The following is a 19,939-nucleotide window of genomic DNA, read 5'->3' as shown; positions in this document are numbered from 1 at the left end:
GGATGTTTTACTTCCTCTTCCGTCTCTGATGCAGTTGCCTATAGTTTACGATGCTCCAAGGTAGGGGATATCCGAAACTACAGGTTGCGCGCCTCTTGTTTTGTGGTTTCTCCAATGTGGGGGGTGTTTTCATTGTTTATTGTAAAAGCTAAAGTTTATGGAAATTATGTCTTTGTTCTCAGAAATGTGTTCAGTATTGGCAACGTAAATTTAGCAATATTGCCTGTAAAGTGTATTACAACTGTTCATTAAGAATTTCCTGTTTAAGATGTTAAAGGTTTGTGCCAGGTTAGGGCAGGCCTTTTTAACATGCCCGTTCTCCTAATTCTAGGTGGGCTGTTCCATTTAGGTAACATGTAGTTATTTTAAGCTCTGTGATTTTATTGCAAGCTCTGATGCTTGAGGCACTCTGATATTTTTCTGGCTTCGGTCGGTACATATCCGTTACTGACGTGCTGCTTATTGTACTGATGTAGTCCTAATTCTCATCCTGTTGATGTCATGTACCTGTTTTTCATGATACTGATGTGTTGATGGTGCTGTCTTGGTCCAGGTCTCTCTTGAAAAATAGATAATTTTTATCTCAACGAGACTAACCTGTTAAATATAGGTTAAATACAAAATAAAAAAGTATAGCTCTGACAAATATCCTACCTACTCAGTTGGGTGAGTTTACTATATTGACACTGTCAACGGTATAGGCGTTTTGTCTTTCTCCTCAAGTTGAGGAGATAATGGTTGAGTTCTTTCCTGACTACATTGGAGACGCATGCCAGATCTTACAAGGCCTGGATTGGTATTTAACATATGAGCTGACCACATCATATGATATAGCCATCTGATGCTCGACTGCACAGTTGATGATGTGGCACGCAACCATAGGTTGATGCAATGCGATGCCTGCGCATCTAGTCATGCAGGTACTCAACCAATACATGGGCCAACTAACCAAACACCACATTTTTGCACCTGATCCTCTGACTAACTATGCTGCCTGGTCCTCTATCTTAACAGGCTGCAAAAACCAAAGAACACACAAACATGCACTCCAGCTGCCATGCATTAAACACTTCCACTTCCTGGTTGTTGTCGCCCACTCTATCCTATGGTTGTTCTAGCTCTATGGTTGTCGCCCACCTTTCCTATGGAGAATTAGTCAACGTAGGTCCACAGTGGAGAGCCAGTGAGAGAAAAAAGACTAACTCTGACAACAGCTAGGCTGAAGCATGGGTTTCAAGGGCCATTGTGCTCCAAAGGCAGCGCCCGGCCCTCATCATGGAGGCACATTGAAGTGGCGTGGGCTGGAATTTGCATTCTTCTCCATGGTGTGTGTGTATCTGTGTGTGTCATGACGACAGAAGTGGATAGGGCGAGGAAGAGGGTGAGAGCAGAGAAAACACTACTACTGACGTCAGACCAGGTTCTCTTCTTACCCTGTCCCAAAATATAAGGAAGTGGAGTATTAAAGAGGACCAAAGACTGAGGTCCTGTTTGAATACTATGAAAATACATCCTCCCTTTTCCTTGAGGTCTATACGTAAATGGATAGGTGTAAGCAAGGTTACCACCCTGTTACTTTCACCAATCCAACAAAATCAAGGAAGGTAGGAAGGAAGGATGCATTTCTGAAGGCCTCCCCTTCCCCCTCTCCCTCTGCTTGCATCTTGAGGCAACATACCCCATGGCCCCCTCCCCTTAAACCCTAACAGCATACTGTAACTCAATCAGCTCAATCTAATTTTACAACACATCAGTTCAATCAAATGAAAACAAACTGCATAGCCCTCAAAAGCCGTCAGAGTATTGACTTAAATCTGTCAGGTCACTTGAACAACTCATTCTTTAAACCTAATAGTGGACTTATGTACACCGAACACTATGTAGTTGAGCTGTACATGGTTAAAAAACAATGATGTGGCACTGAACAAACGATTAAGCTGATTAGCCCGAGGCTCTTATTGTTGAGGCGGTGAAATGTGTGTGTGTGTGTGTGTGTGTCCAGTCCACATCACATGCCTCTGTAATGCAGCTCTGACCTGACCTGTACAACACTTCTGGGCTTTTATGAGCAGACTCAGACTTACCTCTGAGCTAGCATCATGAATAAAAGCTAAAAGCCCATTATTTCATACACTAAAAGAACCTGGCTGTGGAGTTGTTGAGCCAGATAAAGAGAAAGAGAAAGATGGAGAGGTGGAAGAGAGGGAGGGAGCTGTAGAGCCAGATAAAGAGAAAGAGAGAGATTGAGAGGTAGAGAGGTAGAAGAGAGAGAGGGAGGTACAAATGAACAGTCTGATCCAAGTAGCCCCTAATCCCCTTTAATTAACTCCAAAATCCTCTGGCGTTTCATCAAAACCAGCCAGCGGGAAGAGAAATGACAGATTGCTTGAGATGTCATTTTAAAATCCTCCCTCTCTCCTCCCTCTCAGGGACACAGCTGTGTGGAGCACCTGGTGGCTGCAGCAGGGAGAGGGAGTGTGTGTGTGAGGCTGATTGTTCCACAGGTCCTTCAGAGTGTTGCCGCCACGCTGCTCTGAGTGCCTTTTAACCCAGTGCCACGACACGCCCAGCATGCACTGGGGCACAGCTTTTTTTGTCACAGCGAGCACTGTTGTCCTAGAAACCAGACACACCTGCCCACTAAAAGAGCCTTTTGTGACAGAAATCAATTGAGTGAAAGACTCAGACTGACCAGGTGAATACAGGTGAAAGCTATGATCCCTAATTGATGTCACTTGTTAAATCCACTTCAATCAGTGGATGAAGGGGAGAGGACAGGTTAAAGAAGGATTTTTAAGCCATGAGACAATTGAGACGTAGATTGTGTATGTGTGCCATTCAGAGGGTGAATGGGCAAGACAAAACATTTAAGTGCCTTTGAACGGGGTATGGTAGTAGGTGCCAGGCTCACCGGTTTGTGTCAACGCTGCTGGGTTTTTCATGCACAAGAGTTTCCTGTGTGTATCAAGAATGGTCCACCACCCAAAGGACATCCAGCCAACTTGACACAACTGGGGGAAGCATTGGGGTCAACATGGGCCAGCATCCCTGTGGAACGCTTTCGACACCTTAGAGTCCATGCAACTCAATATTAGGAAGGTGTCCTTAATGTTTTGTACACTCAGTGTATAATAACATGCACACATAGAATATATTGTCCTCATGAATATGCATTGTATGAGTTGCTTTTCTCATTGCCTACAAATAAACAGTATTCTAATGGCTTGGTTTACAGATATGTGCTGTCCCTCAGGCAAAGACAGTTTCAAAGACAGTTTCCCTCATCTCTGTGTCTGGGCTGTGCAGAGAAGCTAGGCTATACTAGGTATACAAATATAGTCACAGAAATGCCACATTTTCCAAATTAACATTTTAATTCTCTTAACATTAGACAACATTGGAGTTTGGTTAAGCAGGCTTAAGGCTAAACCAGTGTCTGGGAGGCTGCCTGCTACCTCTGAGGGAAGTCATTGGTGTATGTGAAATAGACGCAGGAGTGGCGCCCTAAATTGGCTGTCACCACTAATCTCCTTGCCAACTCCCACACCCCCTCTCCCTCCCTCTCCCATTACCTTCCCCCTCTCCCTCCCTCTCCCATTACCTTCCTCCTCTCCCTCCCTCTCCCTCCCTCTCCCATTACCTTCCTCCTCTCCCTCCCTCTCCCATTACCTTCCTCCTCTCCCTCCCTCTCCCATTACCTTCCCCCTCTCCCTCCCTCTCCCATTACCTTCCTCCTCTCCCTCCCTCTCCCATTACCTTCCTCCTCTCCCTCCCTCTGCTCTCATCCCCCTCTCGTCAGCACTCTGTCACTCCACCTGCATCCCTCCTTCTGAATCATCCTCCTCTCCTCCCATGGTGACGTGGGTCTGGCACTGACAGTCCTGCTCCCTCTCTCTCCCTCTCACCCTCTCTCCATCTCTCCCTTTGTGTCTCATCCATCACTTCCTCCTTAGCTTGTTGTCGGCCTTGGAAGGTTTATGTGTGAGAGGTGTGTCTGTGAGCTGTGTGTCTATGCCCTTTCACATATGACTAGTCTGTATATGCATATGTGAGTGTATTTGTGTGTCTGTGTGTGGGTGCCAGGTTTGGGGACAATCCATTTCAATTCAGTCAATTCAGGAAGTAAACTGAAATTTAAATTTAAATGTTCCCTCATTGCTTCTCTCTGAGAAAAAAATAGGGTGTTCAGGGCCATCTAGGCAACAGCTATGAGATGTAGTGTTAAATGGAGAAATCAAGATCTGTCGAAGTAAAAATGCAAGATGCCATGCAGCCTCCCAGACTAATGTATCTGCTATGTGTCGCGTTCCTTCTCTTTCTCGCTTTCTCTCTGAGGCATCGCTTACAGCAGCTTAGAAGCAGGTGAGACCACGCTCACACACACACACACACCAGCCGCCTCCTCCACCTGACTCCCCTGCTCTCCAGCTGTCCCCGGTCACCCAGGGTCCTTCTCAATGGAAGTTGGCAGAGAAAAAAGACAATATGCTATAAGGAAAATGGCCAGATGGCTAAACGAGAGAATCATTATTTCTAGCCCCACATGGTGTGTGTGATTTGTATGTGAACTCTGTGTCCCAAATGGAACCCTATTCCCTTTATTGACCCTGATTAGAAGTAGAGAATAGGGTGCCATTTGAGACACGTAGTATGTATGTCAGGTCTGGGCTATAGGGTCTGATAGCGTCGGGGGTGTGGAGGAGGTAATACAATGGGAACGTACTCCCCTATCCTGACGCGGGGCCTCCCCGATGCCCGACCTGTTCTGAACCAGCCTGTCCACACTGAGCTCCAGAACATGACATACACTGCTGACAAAGTAACACACAGACATATGCATGCACACTCACACACACACACAGACGTATGTACATGCGCACACACATACACTTACACAGGCAGGTTCATGGGGGGCCAAGCTGAGGGCGAGCCAGGCTCCCTGCCATGTTTCCTAACCTTGACACTAAGGCATTACCTAAGTTAGAATACAGAGGAGCAACAAACAGCACACCTTTATTTTCTCCAGTCACTAAGCCCCTCTGTCCTATAGTCACCACACATGCACACACACACACACACACACACACAAACACACACCTGCATGTGCACGCACGCACACACACCCACACACACTGAATGTCCTCATGAAGAGCGACTATATTCTCACCCCACATACCCTCCCATGCATCATACACAGAACCCATTACAATAGAGGACACATAGAGATCGTCATGTCTGCGATTGATCGAGTCTTAATTATAAGGATTAAATAGGAATAGCTGTGGGACAACGCCAGCTCAATAACTCATCTAATGTCCCTCCCAATATCTGTGTTCACCTGTTTCTGTGGAACCATCTGTTTCATAACCAAGTACACAAAGATTCAGGAAACAATCCTCATCTGGGAAATAATCGAACTGAAAAATAATCTGCCTTCAAACAGATGAAATGATCCTGCTGATGGGGTTGGCTGCAGGTTAAGTCTTTGGACATTGCTTCTCATATCAACTCAAGCTATCATAATCCATCCATCCAGCCATCCTACAACTCATAATGAAACACTATGCTTTGTATCTCTGGTGAATTACTGGCCGCATATTTATCCTAGGTTGTGTCGCAAACGGCACCCTATTCCCTATATAGTGCACAATTTATAACCAGAAACCCGACCAGGGCCTAAATAGAGAATAGGGTGCTATTTGGGACACAGCCCTACTCTCGTGTACCAATCTCTTTAGCTCGGTCCTCTAGTGTCTGACAGGCCGATAGTGCCAGATCTACTTCCGAATGTATTAGGAGAAGGAGATTTCCATCAGTGTCTATGGAGTCCCGATCGTCCTTCAGTCTCCAATCCCTCTCCAGTGCTTATTTGTAATAAAGGGCATTACTGTACACTCATTTTCATTTGGAGGGAAATTGCTTCTTCATTTGACCACAATTGGTAATAGCATAACCATGAATGTACCTCCCTGATCTAATACAAAAAGGGATACAAAACAAGAGGAGGAAAATAATGTGCCCAGAATTGGCCCCAATAGGCGATTATCATAACTTCTGGCTACCAGAATGGCTTAATGGATACAACTGCATTTGGAGGACAGTGAAGCATAAGAAGCCAACAACGTTTCATTAATTAACTCAGTGTCTAAAATGGCAGCCTATTCCCTAAAGTGCCCCATAAGCCCCATAGTGCTCTGGTTAAAAGCAGTGCACTATATGGATTAGGGTGCCATTTGGGAAGCAGCCATAGAATAAGCCTGTCATTTCACCTAGAGACAATATGTCTGGCCTTTATGGCTATGCTGTGGCTGTTACCCTGTATTCTGAAGGACACCTGAGTCAGTTGAGTGACTATCATGATCTAGCACAGATTCCCACACACATGCAAACATGCACACCCGCATGCACACATATGCCTACAGGTCTGATCCAATCCGACTCTCCAGGGGCCATGCAGAGGTCAGGTCAGAGGTCACCAATATGTGTGTGAAGCAGGGTGGGGGTCCTTTTGAAATTTGAAGGCAATCAATTCAGGAAGTAAACTAAAATTCCAATTCAATAAGGGCCCGATTCTGACCCGAGTTAAGTGCGTGTAAATGGAACGTAATTCAGTTTTTATGCACTTTTCTCTCTCTGTCTATGTGTATTCTGACCTTGAACTTAAGCATGAGAATAGCATGCAATTCAACTACTATTCCTTTGGGATGGAGATCATATAAATGAAAGTGTGGCGGAGGTGTGTCTACAGATAAGTCGTATTCTGACCTTGATTTAATTCCCCCACATTTACGCGTGGTTGAATGACATTCCAAGTGCACAAGGTGGCCACACCTGCAGAGCGCGTTACGCAACTGAATAAGCTAAGTCTGAATATCAAATACTAGGAAGTGCGTAGGAAAAGCATAAATTCCTAAATCGGAATCAGGCCCTATTTGAAAAAATGGCTACTATTTTAAATAACCTGAAAAGTAGAAGCTATTTATTAAAAAAGTTATTCATATACATATATATAGATTTTAATTCAAATCACTTCCTGAATTGACTGCCTTCAATTTGAATTGACCCCAACCCTTGTGTGTGGGTCTATGGCTATGGCAAGCTAGATGCAGGTAGCAACACACACACCAGAACCTTCCAGGAGTCTTCAAACCGGAATTTCTGGAGAACCGGGGTATTTTGGGAAAGTTAACAGAATTTAAGAGCTGACACTGTTCCAGGAGCAATATGAAACATACAATCACAGAGGGCAAATTCATCCAATGACCCCAAAGTTTAATGGTTTGTACTGCAGCGGAATGCATATACCGAATGCAGTTCAGCTTTCAACACCATAGTGCCCTCCAAGCACGTGAAGAAGGCACGTCAATGCCTCTTCTCCCTCGGGAGGCTGAAACTTTTTGTCATGGCCCCTCAGATCCTCAGGTACTTTTACAGGTGCACCATTGAGAGCATCCTGACCGGTTGTATCACCGTCTGGTATGGCAACTGCACCGCCCTTGACTGTAAGGCCCTACAGAGGGTGGTGCAGACGGCCCACCACCTCACGGAGCGAGCTCCAAGCCATCCAGGACATTCACGCCAGGTGGTGTCTGAGAAAGGCTCGAAAAATTGCCAAAGACTCCAGCCACCCGAGCATTGGACTATTCTCTCTGCTCCCGTCCAGCAGGCGGTACGAGACAGCTTCTAGCCCCTGGCCATAAGACTGTTAAATGGCTAACAACTACTGCCCTCCCTCTCCCACGGATTATCCACTCTATCTACCTGACTATGTTCATCCACAGGTCTCTACCCACGCAGGTACATATACCTACACTAAGACTCTTACACACACACGAACACACATGTACTCACATACACCCTCACGCACACACTCATTATTGACGCAACACACATGCACCCACCCACACGCACACACCTACTCACACCTATGCTGCTGCTATAACAACCGAATCTCCAAATAAAATGCCAACCCGTACACCATGGGTTGCAGTAACAGAATTACGCCATGTGGCTTGATGTTTTAATTATGCCATGTGGTGCCGTATCTTAGCTGTCACAGAATTACGCCATGGCTTGACGTTTTAATTACGCCATGTGGTGCCGTACCTTAGCTGCCAGTCAAACTCTGCAAAAGTGAAACTACATTTAAGTTTAGGAATTAGTTCCAAATGGTTACGGTTCAGTCTGCAACACCACTACGCAAGGGGCACCACCAAGCAAGCGGCACCATGAAGACCAAGGAACTCTCCAAACAGGTCAGGGACAAAGTTGTGGAGAAGTACATATCAGGGTTGGGTTATAAAAAATATCCGAAACTTTGAACATCCCACGTAGCACCATTAAATCCCTTATTAAAAAATAGATAGAGTATGGCACCACCAAAACTCACGGCCCAGGCCGCCCACCAAAACTCACGGCCCAGGCAATGAGGCCAACGAAGAGACCAAAGATAACCCTGAAGGAGCTGCAAAGCTCCACAGCGGAGATTGGAGTATCTGTCCATAAGACCACTTTAAGCCGTACACTCCACAGAGCTGGGCTTTACGGAAGAGTGGCCAGAAAAAAGCAATTTCTTGAGGAAAAAAATAAGCAAACACGTTTGGTGTTCGCCAAAAGCCATGTGGGAGACTCCCCAAACATATAGAATAAGGTACTCTGGTCAGATGAGACTAAAATTGAGCTTTTTGGCCATCAAGAAAAATGCTATGTCTGGCGCAAACCCAACACCTCTCATCACCCCGAGAACACCATCCCCACAGTGAAGCATGGTGGTGGCAGCATCATGCTGTGGGGATGTTTTTCATCGGCAGGGACTGGGAAACCGGTCAGAATTGAAGGAATGATGGATGGCACTAAATACAGGGAAATTCTTGAGGGAAACCTGTTTCAGTCTTCCAGAGATTTGAGATTGGGACGGAGGTTCACCTTACAGCAGGACAATGACCCTAAGCATACTGCTAAAGCAACACTTTAGTGGTTTAAGGGGAAACATTTAAATGGCCTAGTCAAAGCCCAGACCTCAATCCAATTGAGAATCTGTGGTATGACTTAAAGATTGCTGTACACCAGCGGAACCCATCCACCTTGAAGGAGCTGGAGCAGTTTTGCATTGAAGAATGGGCAAAAATCCCAGTGGCTAGATGTGCCAAGCTTATAGAGACATACCCCAAGAGACTTGCAGCTGTAATTGCTGCAAAAGGTGGCTCTACAAAGTATTGACTTTGGAGGGGGGTGAATAGTTATGCACGCTCAAGTTTTCCATTTTTTGTCTTATTTCTTGTTTGTTTCTCAATAAAAAATATTTTGCATCTTCAAAGTGGTAGGCATGTTGTGTAAATCAAATGATACAAACCCCCCAAAAATCTATTTTAATTCCAGGTTGTAAGGCAACAAAATAGGAAAAATGCCAAGGGGGGGTGAATACTTTCTCAAGCCACTGTATGTGTTTACAGGAGCTCAACTGAGGTCGACATTCAGCACTACTGAGTGAACAGCGCCGTGGAAAGGGAGACGGTTTGTGCAGCCATGTAGAAATATGTGGTTTAAACCATGAGAAAGAGGTGCTTTTATTTTCATATTTACCACTGCAGAACATATTTTAAACAAATAGGAGAATGGTTAAATTAGCATTATAAAAAAAAAAAAAAAAAGTTAGATTTTTATTTCATTTAGGGGAGCTAATGTCTCATTCAGGGGAGCTGAACATCCCCTGGCTCCCCCGTAATTCACACCCTGGTTAGTTATATTAATATTGAACATGATTAGAGATTGATAGTAATATCGAACGTGAATAGGGCCATTTTTTCCTTACCACTTTGACCTGACAGGGAAAAACTATGGGTCTTCATATGCTGTAACTAGGCCCCAGGGCTTTTCCTGTTCTGTGGTTAGGAACACTTCTGGTTCTGAACATGAGTATACCGCAGTGAAACATCAGAGAACTTCAGAATTTTCCATGAAGTCCTATCCCTTGAGATTATTCAAATCCTATCCCATTCTACAACTCTATCAAATCCCCCCCCCCCCCCCCCCCCTCTCCATCTGTCCCTCTCTCTCTTTCGCTCTCCTCCTCTGGAAGGGAAATCGTTAGCTGGCGGCACGCATCAGGCAGTGAGCCGCAGCAGGGTTTGCGCGCGTGTGTGTGGGTGTGAGTGAGTGAGTGAGAGAGAGAGAGTGTATGTATTTGTGTTTTTCTCAGAGCAAAATGATTTCCACTCAGCATGTTTCAGTGTGATACTACTGAAAAGTCCCTGATGCGCTGCTCTTTGTCTTGCTCTCTCATCCTCAGTGAAGGAAACAGGATTATTAACACACCAGCCAGGGTGTTCTTCTTTTCCTTTGCTGGATAACTAAGCCCTAACTAAGGCACAACCGTATGTGTACATGTGTGTGTACGTGTGTGTACGTGTGTGTACACGCCTGTGTCAGCACGCCTGTGTAAATCTCCATCCTACACATAGCTGCCAAAAGCCACTGAGCAAAAATCTAAATAGCCCATCCCTCCATCCCGTTATCCTACTTAATATTCACCCCAGACCTCCACCGGAGGCTCACCCTTCCCACGTAACCTTGGGAGGAGAGAGGGGCTGTGTCCCAAATGGCACCCTATTCCCTTTATAGTGCACTACTTTTCACCAGAGCAAAAGTAGTGCACTACATAGGGAATAGGGTGCTAGTTGGGACGCAAGCAAGGCCTTTGAGAGAATCCCCCAGGCCCAGTTCAGCTGTAAATCCATCGGGCTGAAATCAGACATATGCTGAGGGTGCTACCTATGACCAGAGTGATCAACACACATTGTAAACAGTGTCAGAGTCCATTGAGGAGGAAAGGTACTCCACTATAAATCATGAAGTCTGTGTCCCAAATGGCACCCTATTCCCTATATAGTGCACAACTTTTGACCAGAGCCCAGTAATAAAGCTGCAGGTCCCATACAAGCGTTTAAATTGTCTGAGTTTAGCCCTACATTTTCAGGGTGTCACCTAAACCATGTACCACCCAGACAACTTAATTGTCCCTTTAATGGTGCTCCCAATATGGTCTCCAGTGTCTCCATTGAAATCAATGTCAGTATAAGTCAACAGATCCAGACGCTAATAGAATGAGTGATATTTCTGCACATATCTGACCACAGCTCTGGGCAGTGAAAAGGTGATAATAATGGCTAGACCAGCGATACTCTGCCTGTAGAGAACAAGTGAGACCAGGTGATGGATTAGAGACACCTTGGCTGTGAACTGACCCACCCTTGCAGTCCATTGTAAAACAATTAGATAGCCACAATGGAATCACTTTGGTAGGGCAGCTGTGGAAGATCCCAGGAGAGACTGGAGGTGAATACAAACAGTACTTTAAGACAGACAGGGGATGAAGAATGTTGGCAAAGAGTCTGCCAGTGTTTATGTGTGTGTGTGTGTGTGTGTGTGTGTGTGTGTGTGTGTGTGTGTGTGTGTGTGTGTGTGTGTGTGTGTGTGTGTGTGTGTGTGTGTGTGCCTGTGACCAATTTAAGCCGGTGGCAGGAAGAGAGAGATGTATGTGTTTTCTGTTCATGATGAGAAAATGGGGGTAGTAGAAAGATGACAAGAAAGAGTTTGAGTATGAGTGACAGTGAAAACATGAGAAAAAGGGTAAAGATGATGGCTGAAAGATTGTGTGAAGGATAGCCCCATCTTCTCCCATGGCTGTAAAGGCATAAATTGTGATCAGTGAGACGGATGTGACTTCGTCTGTGTCCCAAATGCCCCCCTATTCCCTATGGGCCCTGGTCAAAAGTAGTGCACTACATAGGAAATAGGGTACCATTTGGGATGAATTCTTCATTCTGCTCTCCTTCTTCTCCCCGTCCTCCAAACACAACGCGGTAAACATTTCAATATTAATTAAACCGGTGCACAGTCACACAAAGGCAAGAGGAATTAGTCTCCGCCTGTGTAATTAAAGCATTTGATAAATAATTCACTTTGTAATAAAAAAAAGGAATGGACTCAAGTGACCACAGCATACCCCAGCTGGCCTCAGCACTCTGTTTTGGTCTCTTCTGTCTCCTGAGCTATCTGTGTGGAGAGGATGACGCACGGCACACCCCCGCATCATTACGAAAGTGGGCCGGTCCTGTACTTAAAGAACAAGTGGTGAGCCAAGAAACCCTGGACCACAATTATTTAGGGCAGAAAACATAGGAGTTGTTGAGCTGCAGCCAAAGTCCATATCTGTAAATCATGAACAGAGCTCAGTGCTGTTTCTGCAACGTTTACACTTCTGCTAAATGTATTCTTGAGTAGGGAGAGGTGAATTTTGGACAGATCATTCAATTATTTTAAAAGGTGGACCTACGTTACAAATTGTGGTCTCTTGGATATGAGCTATGACCACTCAGTATGACCCTATACTGTAGCATGAGCTATAAGGAATAGGCAACAGAAGCACTCTAAAAGTCCTCTTATAATAAATACACTGTCATCACTTTGCCATTTTAACCTCAGGACACAGATGATGGAAGAAGAAGAAGAAGAAGAAGAAGAAGAAGAAGAAGAAGAAGAAGAAGAAGAAGAAGAAGAAGAAGAAGAAGAAGAAGAAGAAGAAGAAGAAGAAGAAGAAGAAGAAATCTAGTTAAGTGTCCAATCTTGCTGTTGACCTTACTCTCAGTCATGTACCTGCTCCTTACACATGCAGTCCACACACAGACAGGCCCCTAGGCTCAGCCAAAGGGCATTGTACGTTCATCATGGCCATAATATTGCACCGTCATAACATTGCACCGTCAGCTAGAGAAAGTTCAATCTCTGCTGATCAGAATAGGCCTGACTTACAGCATGCCTGGAGGGCTTTTACCAGTTAACAGCATGCCTGGTGGGCCCCAAACCAGCTGCTGGGTTAACTACTACCTCATTTCCATTCCCCCCATCCCCCGGCCATCCACAAACAGGCAGCTCAGACAACAGCAATTACTGGCCTGAGGACAACCCACACAACCAACAACATTAGACACTTTATGGAACACAAAGCCTTCACTATTTCATCCTGGAATATTCAAGGCCTGAGGTCATCTGCCTTTGGCCTAAAGAGCAGGAATCTGGACTTCACTAAAGAAATCGGAAATACAGACATTGTCATCCTACAAGAAACATGGTATAGAGGAGACAGACCCACTGGCTGCCCTCTAGGTTACAGAGAGCTGGTAGTCCCATCCACCAAACTACCAGGTGTGAAACAGGGAAGGGACTCAGGGGGTATGCTAATTTGGTATAGAGCAGACCTAACTCACTCTATTAAATTAATCAAAACAGGAACATTTTACATTTGGTTAGAAATTCAAAAGGAAATTATCTCAACAGAGGAAAATGTCCTCCTGTGTGCTACCTATATTCCCCTACTAGAATCCCCATACTTTAATGAAGACAGCTTCTCCATCCTGGAAGGGGAAATCAATCATTTCCAGACCCAGGGACATGTACTAGTCTGTGGCAACCTAAATGCCAGAACTGGACAAGAACCTGACACCCTCAGCACACAGGGGAACAAACACCTACCTGGAGGTGACAGCATTCCCTCCCCCATATGCCCCCCTAGGCACAACTACGACAACATAACCAACAAAAACGGGTCACGACTCCTGCAGCTCTGTCGCACACTAGGTATGTACATAGTCAATGGTAGGCTTCGAGGGTACTCCTATGGTAGGTACACCAATAGCTCATCTCTTGGCAGTAGTACTGTAGACTACTTTATCACTGACCTCAACCCAGAGTCTCTCAGAGCGTTCACAGTCAGCCCACTGACACCCCTCTCAGACCACAGCAAAATCACAGTCTACTTGAACAGAGCAATACTCAATCATGAGGCATCAAAGCCAAAGGAACTGAATAATATTAAGAAATGCTATAGACGGATGGAAAGTAGTGCCAAAACCTACCAAAAAACAATTCTAGACAACTTCCTGGACAAAACATTCCACTGTAATAGTGAAGGTGTAAACTTGGCAGTAGAAAACCTAAACAATATATTTGACCTCTCAGCTTCCCTATCAAATCTAAGAATCTCTAAAAGAAAAAAGAAAGAAAAGTAACAACAGTGATAAATGGTTTGATGAAGAATGCAAAAACCTAAGAAAGAAATTGAGAAACCTATCCAACCAAAAACATAGAGACCCAGAAAACCTGAGCCTACGCCTTCACTATGGTGAATCACTAAAACAATACAGAAATACAGTACGGAAAAAGAAGGAACAGCATGTCAGAAATCAGCTTAATGTAATTGAAGAATCCATAGACTCTAACCACTTCTGGGAAAATTGGAAAACACTAAACAAACAACAACACGAAGAGCTATCTATCCAAAACAGAGATGTATAGGTAAACCACTTCTCCAATCTTTTTGGCTGATCAAATGCAAATCTTAGAATCAACTATTAAAGACTACCAGAACCCACTGGATTCTCCAATTACATTGAATGAACTACAGGACAAAATACAAACCCTCCAACCCAAAAAGGCCTGTGGTGTTGATGGTATCCTCAATGAAATGATAAAATATACAGACCACAAATTCTAATTAACTATACTTAAATCTTTAACATCATCCTTAGCTCTGGCATCTTCCCCAATATTTGGAACCAAGAACTGATCACCCCAATCCACAAAAGTGGAGACAAATTTGACCCCAATAACTACCGTGGGATATGCGTCAACAGCAACCTTGGGAAAGTCCTCTGCATTATCATTAACAGCAGACTAGTTCATTTCCTCAGTGAAAACAATGTACTGAGCAAATGTCAAATTGGCTTTTTACCAAATTACCGTACGACAGACCACGTATTCATCCTGCACACCCTAATTGACAAACAAACAAATCAAAACAAAGGCAAAGTCTTCTCATGCTTTGTTGACTTCAAAAAAGCTTTTGACTCAATTTGGCATGTGGGTCTGCTATACAAATTGATGGAAAGTGGGGTTGGGGGAAAAACATACGACATTATAAAATCCATGTACACAAACAACAAGTGTGCGGTTAAAATTGGCAAAAAACACACACATTTCTTTCCACAGGGCCGTGGGGTGAGACAGGGATGCAGCTTAAGCCCCACCCTCTTCAACATATATATCAACAAATTGGCATGGGCACTAGAACAGTCTGCAGCACCCAGCCTCACCCTACTAGAATCTGAAGTCAAATGTCTACTGTTTGCTGATGATCTGGTGCTTCTGTCACCAACCAAGGAGGGCCTACAGCAGCACCTAGATCTTCTGCACAGATTCTGTCAGACCTGGGCCCTGACAGTAAATCTCAGTAAGATAAAATATAATGGTGGTCCAGTTGCCAGGACCAAAAATACAAATTCCATCTAGACACCGTTGCTCTAGAGCACACAAAAAACGATACATACCTCAGCCTAAACATCAGCGCCACAGGTAACTTCCACAAAGCTGTGAACGATCTGAGAGACAAGGCAAGAAGGGCCTTCTATGCCATCAAAAGGAACATACAATTTGACATACCAATTAGGATCTGGCTAAAAATACTTGAATCAGTTATAGAACCCATTGCTCTTTATGGTTGTGAGGTCTGGGGTCCGCTCACCAACCAAGAATTCACAAAATGGGACAAACACCAAATTGAGACTATATCGTAGAAATATCCTCCGTGTACAACGAAAAACACCAAATAATGCATACAGAGCAGAATTAGGCCAATACCCGCTAATTAACAAAATCCAGAAAAGAGCCGTTAAATTCTATAACCACTTAAAAGGAAGCGATTCCCAAACCTTCCATAACAAAGCCATCACCTACAGAGAGATGAACTTGGAGAAGAGTCCCCTAAGTAAACTGGTCCTGGGGCTCTGTTCACAAACACAAACAGACCCCACAGAGCCTCAGGACAACAACAACAACAACAACAACACAATTAGACCCAACCAAATCATGAGAAAACAAAAAGAGAATTACTTGACACATTGGAAAGAACAAACAAAAAAACAGAGCAAACTAGAATGCTATTTGGCCCTAAACAGAGAGTACACAGTGGCAGAATACCTGACCACTGTGACTGACCCAAACTTAAGGAAAGCTTTGACTATGTACAGACTCAGTGAGCATAGACTTGCTATTGAGAAAGGCCGCCGTAGGCAGACCTGGCTCTCAAGAGAAGGCAGGCTATATGCACACTGCCCACAAAATGAGGTGGAAACTGAGCTGCACTTCCTAACCTCCTGACAAATGTATGACCATATTAGAGACACATATTTCCCTCAGATTACAGCGATCCACAAAGAATTCGAAAACTAACCCAATTTGGATAAACTACCTCATCTACTGGGTGAAAGACCACAGTGTACCATCACAGCTGCAAGATTTGTGACCTGTTGCCACAAGAAAAGGGCAACCAGTGAAGAACAAACACCATTGTAAATACAACCCATATTTATGTTTATTTATTTTCCCATTAGTACTTTAACTATTTGCACATTGTAACGACACTGTATATATGCATAATATGACATTTGAAATGTATTTATTCTTTTGGAACTTCTGAGTGTAATGTTTACTGTTAAAATGTATTGTTTATTTTACTTTTGTTTACTATCTACTTCACTTGCTTTGGCAATGTTAACATACGTTTCCCATGCCAATAAAGCCCTTAAATTGAATTGTGAGAGAGAGAGAGAGAGAGAGAGAGAGAGATCTCCAGCCTTCTCTGTTTCATCACTGAGTCAGAGACTCAGATCAATCTGATGAAGCGGTAGGTAGACAGACGTCTCTTTCTCTCTGCTGGCCACGGGATGGCAGGATTTACCACCCAGTTCCCGTCACGATGCTGTTCCTCGCCGCCAAGCGTGCCACGGAAAAGATTATCCTAAAAAAGCTCTAAGCGCTGACTGTGTGGCCCACCCTGGCACAGACTCCGGAAGCAGAGCCAAGACAGACTGCACAGTTAAGATCCTCAGGGAAGTTTATAAAAGTGGAGCAGGGGAGAGCTAGTAGAGGTAGGCTGTACAGTGGGAGTAAAACATATTGTAAACCAGCAATGCTGCTATAAAGGCAAGAAAAGTTATCAATTTTGTCTGAACCCTGTTTTAAAGAATTTCCTTTCACTCTCTTCTGTGTATGTTTGTGTGTGTGTGTGTGTGTGTGTGTGTGTGTTGTGGTGTACTGTGTGTGGTGTCCTGTGTATTAGCTCTGTATTGTGATTACATGCTATACATTGCTGGGCTGAAACGTGAGAGTTAATATAACACACAAACACACACTTACCCACACAAACACACACTTACCCACACAAACACACACTTACCCACACAAACACTTACCTTCACCGCGTCAGCGTGCGTGACTTTATCGAACACTGTGTTGTTGACTTTCATAATCTGATCCCCAATCCTTAGTCCCTCCTTTTCGGCCAGGGATCCCGGCTCCACCAGAGACACATAGATCCCGACACCGTGCTCCGAGCCGCCGCGGATACTGAAACCCAAGCCCTCGTTGCTCTTGTGCCGTTTCAGGCTCACCTGTCGAACCTCTCCTGGAGGCTCGTGCAGAAAGGCTCTCCCGAGCAGCGGGACGAGGAGAGCTGTCCCATCACCGCTGGTGCTGAAACTATCCGCAGAGCCGCGCAGCGCAACCTGAGATCCGGGAGGCGTTGGCGAGAAATGCCAAGGAAGAGTTGGACTCCCACTGGGAACTTCGCCCAACGCTTCTGCGCTCCCATTGCTGGCAAGTAAATCCGATTTCAAGTAAAGGCCCTCCGAGGTGTACTGGTCAAACAAAAGCTGATCGGAGCGTGGAATGACCTGCCGTAGCATGGGCAGAAGTTGGCGTTTGCTGGGCGCATTGAGGATGACTTTGAGGGTTTGAACCAGGTCGTAGACATTACGCTTGGAGTGGTACACGTTGAGGCAGTGGATGAACTGCTCCCGCTCCAATTCGTTCAGCAGCAGGTTGAGCGCGTTGTGCAGCTTCTTGACATTGGCTGACAGCGTGCGGGCACTCGAAGCCACCGAGTTGGCCGAGGAGGAGTTGAGCGACATACGCTCTAGATCCGTGCTCATTCTAGACATGTGACTGGGTCACAGAGCCACACTGGAGCGGGGAGACATTGGGCATTAGGGGCTGACAGCGTTGTGTTGTGCTCCTTTAAAATGAAGTGTGGCATAGCGATTCCTGCAGGACGTCCACTCCACTAATAGCCATATTGGCTAGGTCTGAGCCTGGGTCTGGCTTATCCAACCGGCTGAATTCCAACAGTCTTAGAACGCAGCCTCGAGTAATGAAATAAACAACTCAAGTACAATGTTATAATTTCAAACACAAATTAAAGAACATATTCATCAGATTTGCAGTTTAATAACAGCCAAACATCAGAACTTCAGTAGGCCTAATGCGTAATAAGTTAGGCTAATCATGCGTCAGAAAGGCACCTGAAATAGACTAACGCACATAGAAGAAACATTTCGGAACCTTGGTCAGAAAACTCGCAACACTTCCCTGTCAGAAAGCTTAATGGTGAGCACGACAAGCTTCTGTGTCATTAGCTCGTGTCTTGCTTTTGTGCATGAAGAGATCGGGTAGCCCGCGAGCTGCTTCTCCAGTATCCACAGATATCACCTCGTCAACAGGCACGAGAGAAAAGCTTGAGCGCAAAAAAGAAAACAATTCTACTATACATGAATATCAAGTGGTAAACTTAGGCCTACTATTATGTGTGCGGTAGATTCTGAAAATAATACACGCGATGTTCTTGATATAAGTTATTTTGCTTGGTTCCTCTATCGGCGACCGAAGTTCATATTATGGAGTTGTCTATCCAAATATATCCAGCCGGAGCTTTACAAGTGTTCCAAATAACGCATAGATAATTCAGCCATTTTCAAGTAATCCAGAGTTGTAAAAATCCTGTTCGTTTTTCTTTATATCCCTCTTGCGTTGACCTAGTCGGCTGATGCGTCTCCGCGAGCTTTCCGAGCAGATAGACGCTGCTGTAATGTCTCGCTCCCTCTCTCCAGTTGCTTGTCAGGAGGAAATGACGCAGCCGACGGTGTGGAGCGAATAAGTTGCTTGGTAACCAACAACACACAGTCGTGGGGTCGACCGAGTGCAGACAGAGCTCTAATTGGCAATACCTTTTTAGTTTGATTGAAAAGTTCAATATTCGAAGCGCACTACAGATTGACGCAATCGTTATGCACGCACGCACGCACAGATGCATGGATAATAATAAGGATGCGAATACACAATGCATCAATATGCAGTGAGCAAGGAAATTACTGCTTTTTTAATTGGCTTTACCACAGAGATCTTATGTAATTCCATGGGCTTTAGTGCACAGACAATGTATTCCATTCCCCTGTGAATAGACACATCCCAAAAGTCTAAGAATGACACATCTCTCATAGTAAAAAATGTTTGCCCAAGGTTAACATTTCAACCAAGACTACGAATAAAACAATATGATATTAGAGATATTACAATATAACTAATTCTAGTCACAGATTGTTTTCAGTGAGTGGACATTGTTATCTTTGAGTGGGCAGCATGGCTGGAGGCACAAATCTACAGATGACATCACATCTAGCTGTTCTAATTATAGGCCATCTGTGATACTGGATTAGCACAGGATTATCGTTGGACAGAATTAGCCTGCTGGTCCACTGCTTCAACTGACTGACTGATGGGACAGAAAGCAATTAGTTAAATAGTAAACAAATACACAAGTGAACCACATGACAGCAGAGCAGGGTCATGTTCAGTAGGCAAACATTGCAGATAGAAATGTCACAAATAGTGCTGACATGATTCTACATGTCAGACTCAGAGAGGTTTGTTCTAAATCATATATTTCTCTCTTCCACAATATGGTGTCCTGCTGAATGCATCCATGTTTGCCAGAGAGGAATCGTTCAATAACAATGTCAATAGAACTGCACTTTGCACCATGCACCGTGCA

The 19,939-nt window shown here is 44.6% G+C and overlaps 1 protein-coding gene across 1 annotated transcript in view; it reads right to left on the bottom strand.

Annotated features, from left to right (window-relative positions):
• LOC311099286 (whirlin-like) overlaps positions 1-18,280 on the bottom strand; it is a 138,072-nt gene extending 119,792 nt beyond the window's left edge. The window contains exon 1 of the mRNA XM_084139997.1: positions 17,307-18,280. Coding sequence (XP_083996123.1) covers positions 17,307-18,053 — 747 coding nt within the window. The 5' untranslated portion in view covers positions 18,054-18,280. The remainder of the gene's footprint in view (positions 1-17,306) is intronic.
• Between the last annotated feature and the right edge of the window lie 1,659 nt (positions 18,281-19,939).

This window comes from Coregonus lavaretus (genome assembly GCF_964263955.1).
Source record: "Coregonus lavaretus genome assembly, chromosome: 24".
NCBI lineage: Eukaryota > Metazoa > Chordata > Actinopteri > Salmoniformes > Salmonidae > Coregonus > Coregonus lavaretus.
This window is presented reverse-complemented; position numbering and strand designations above follow the sequence as displayed.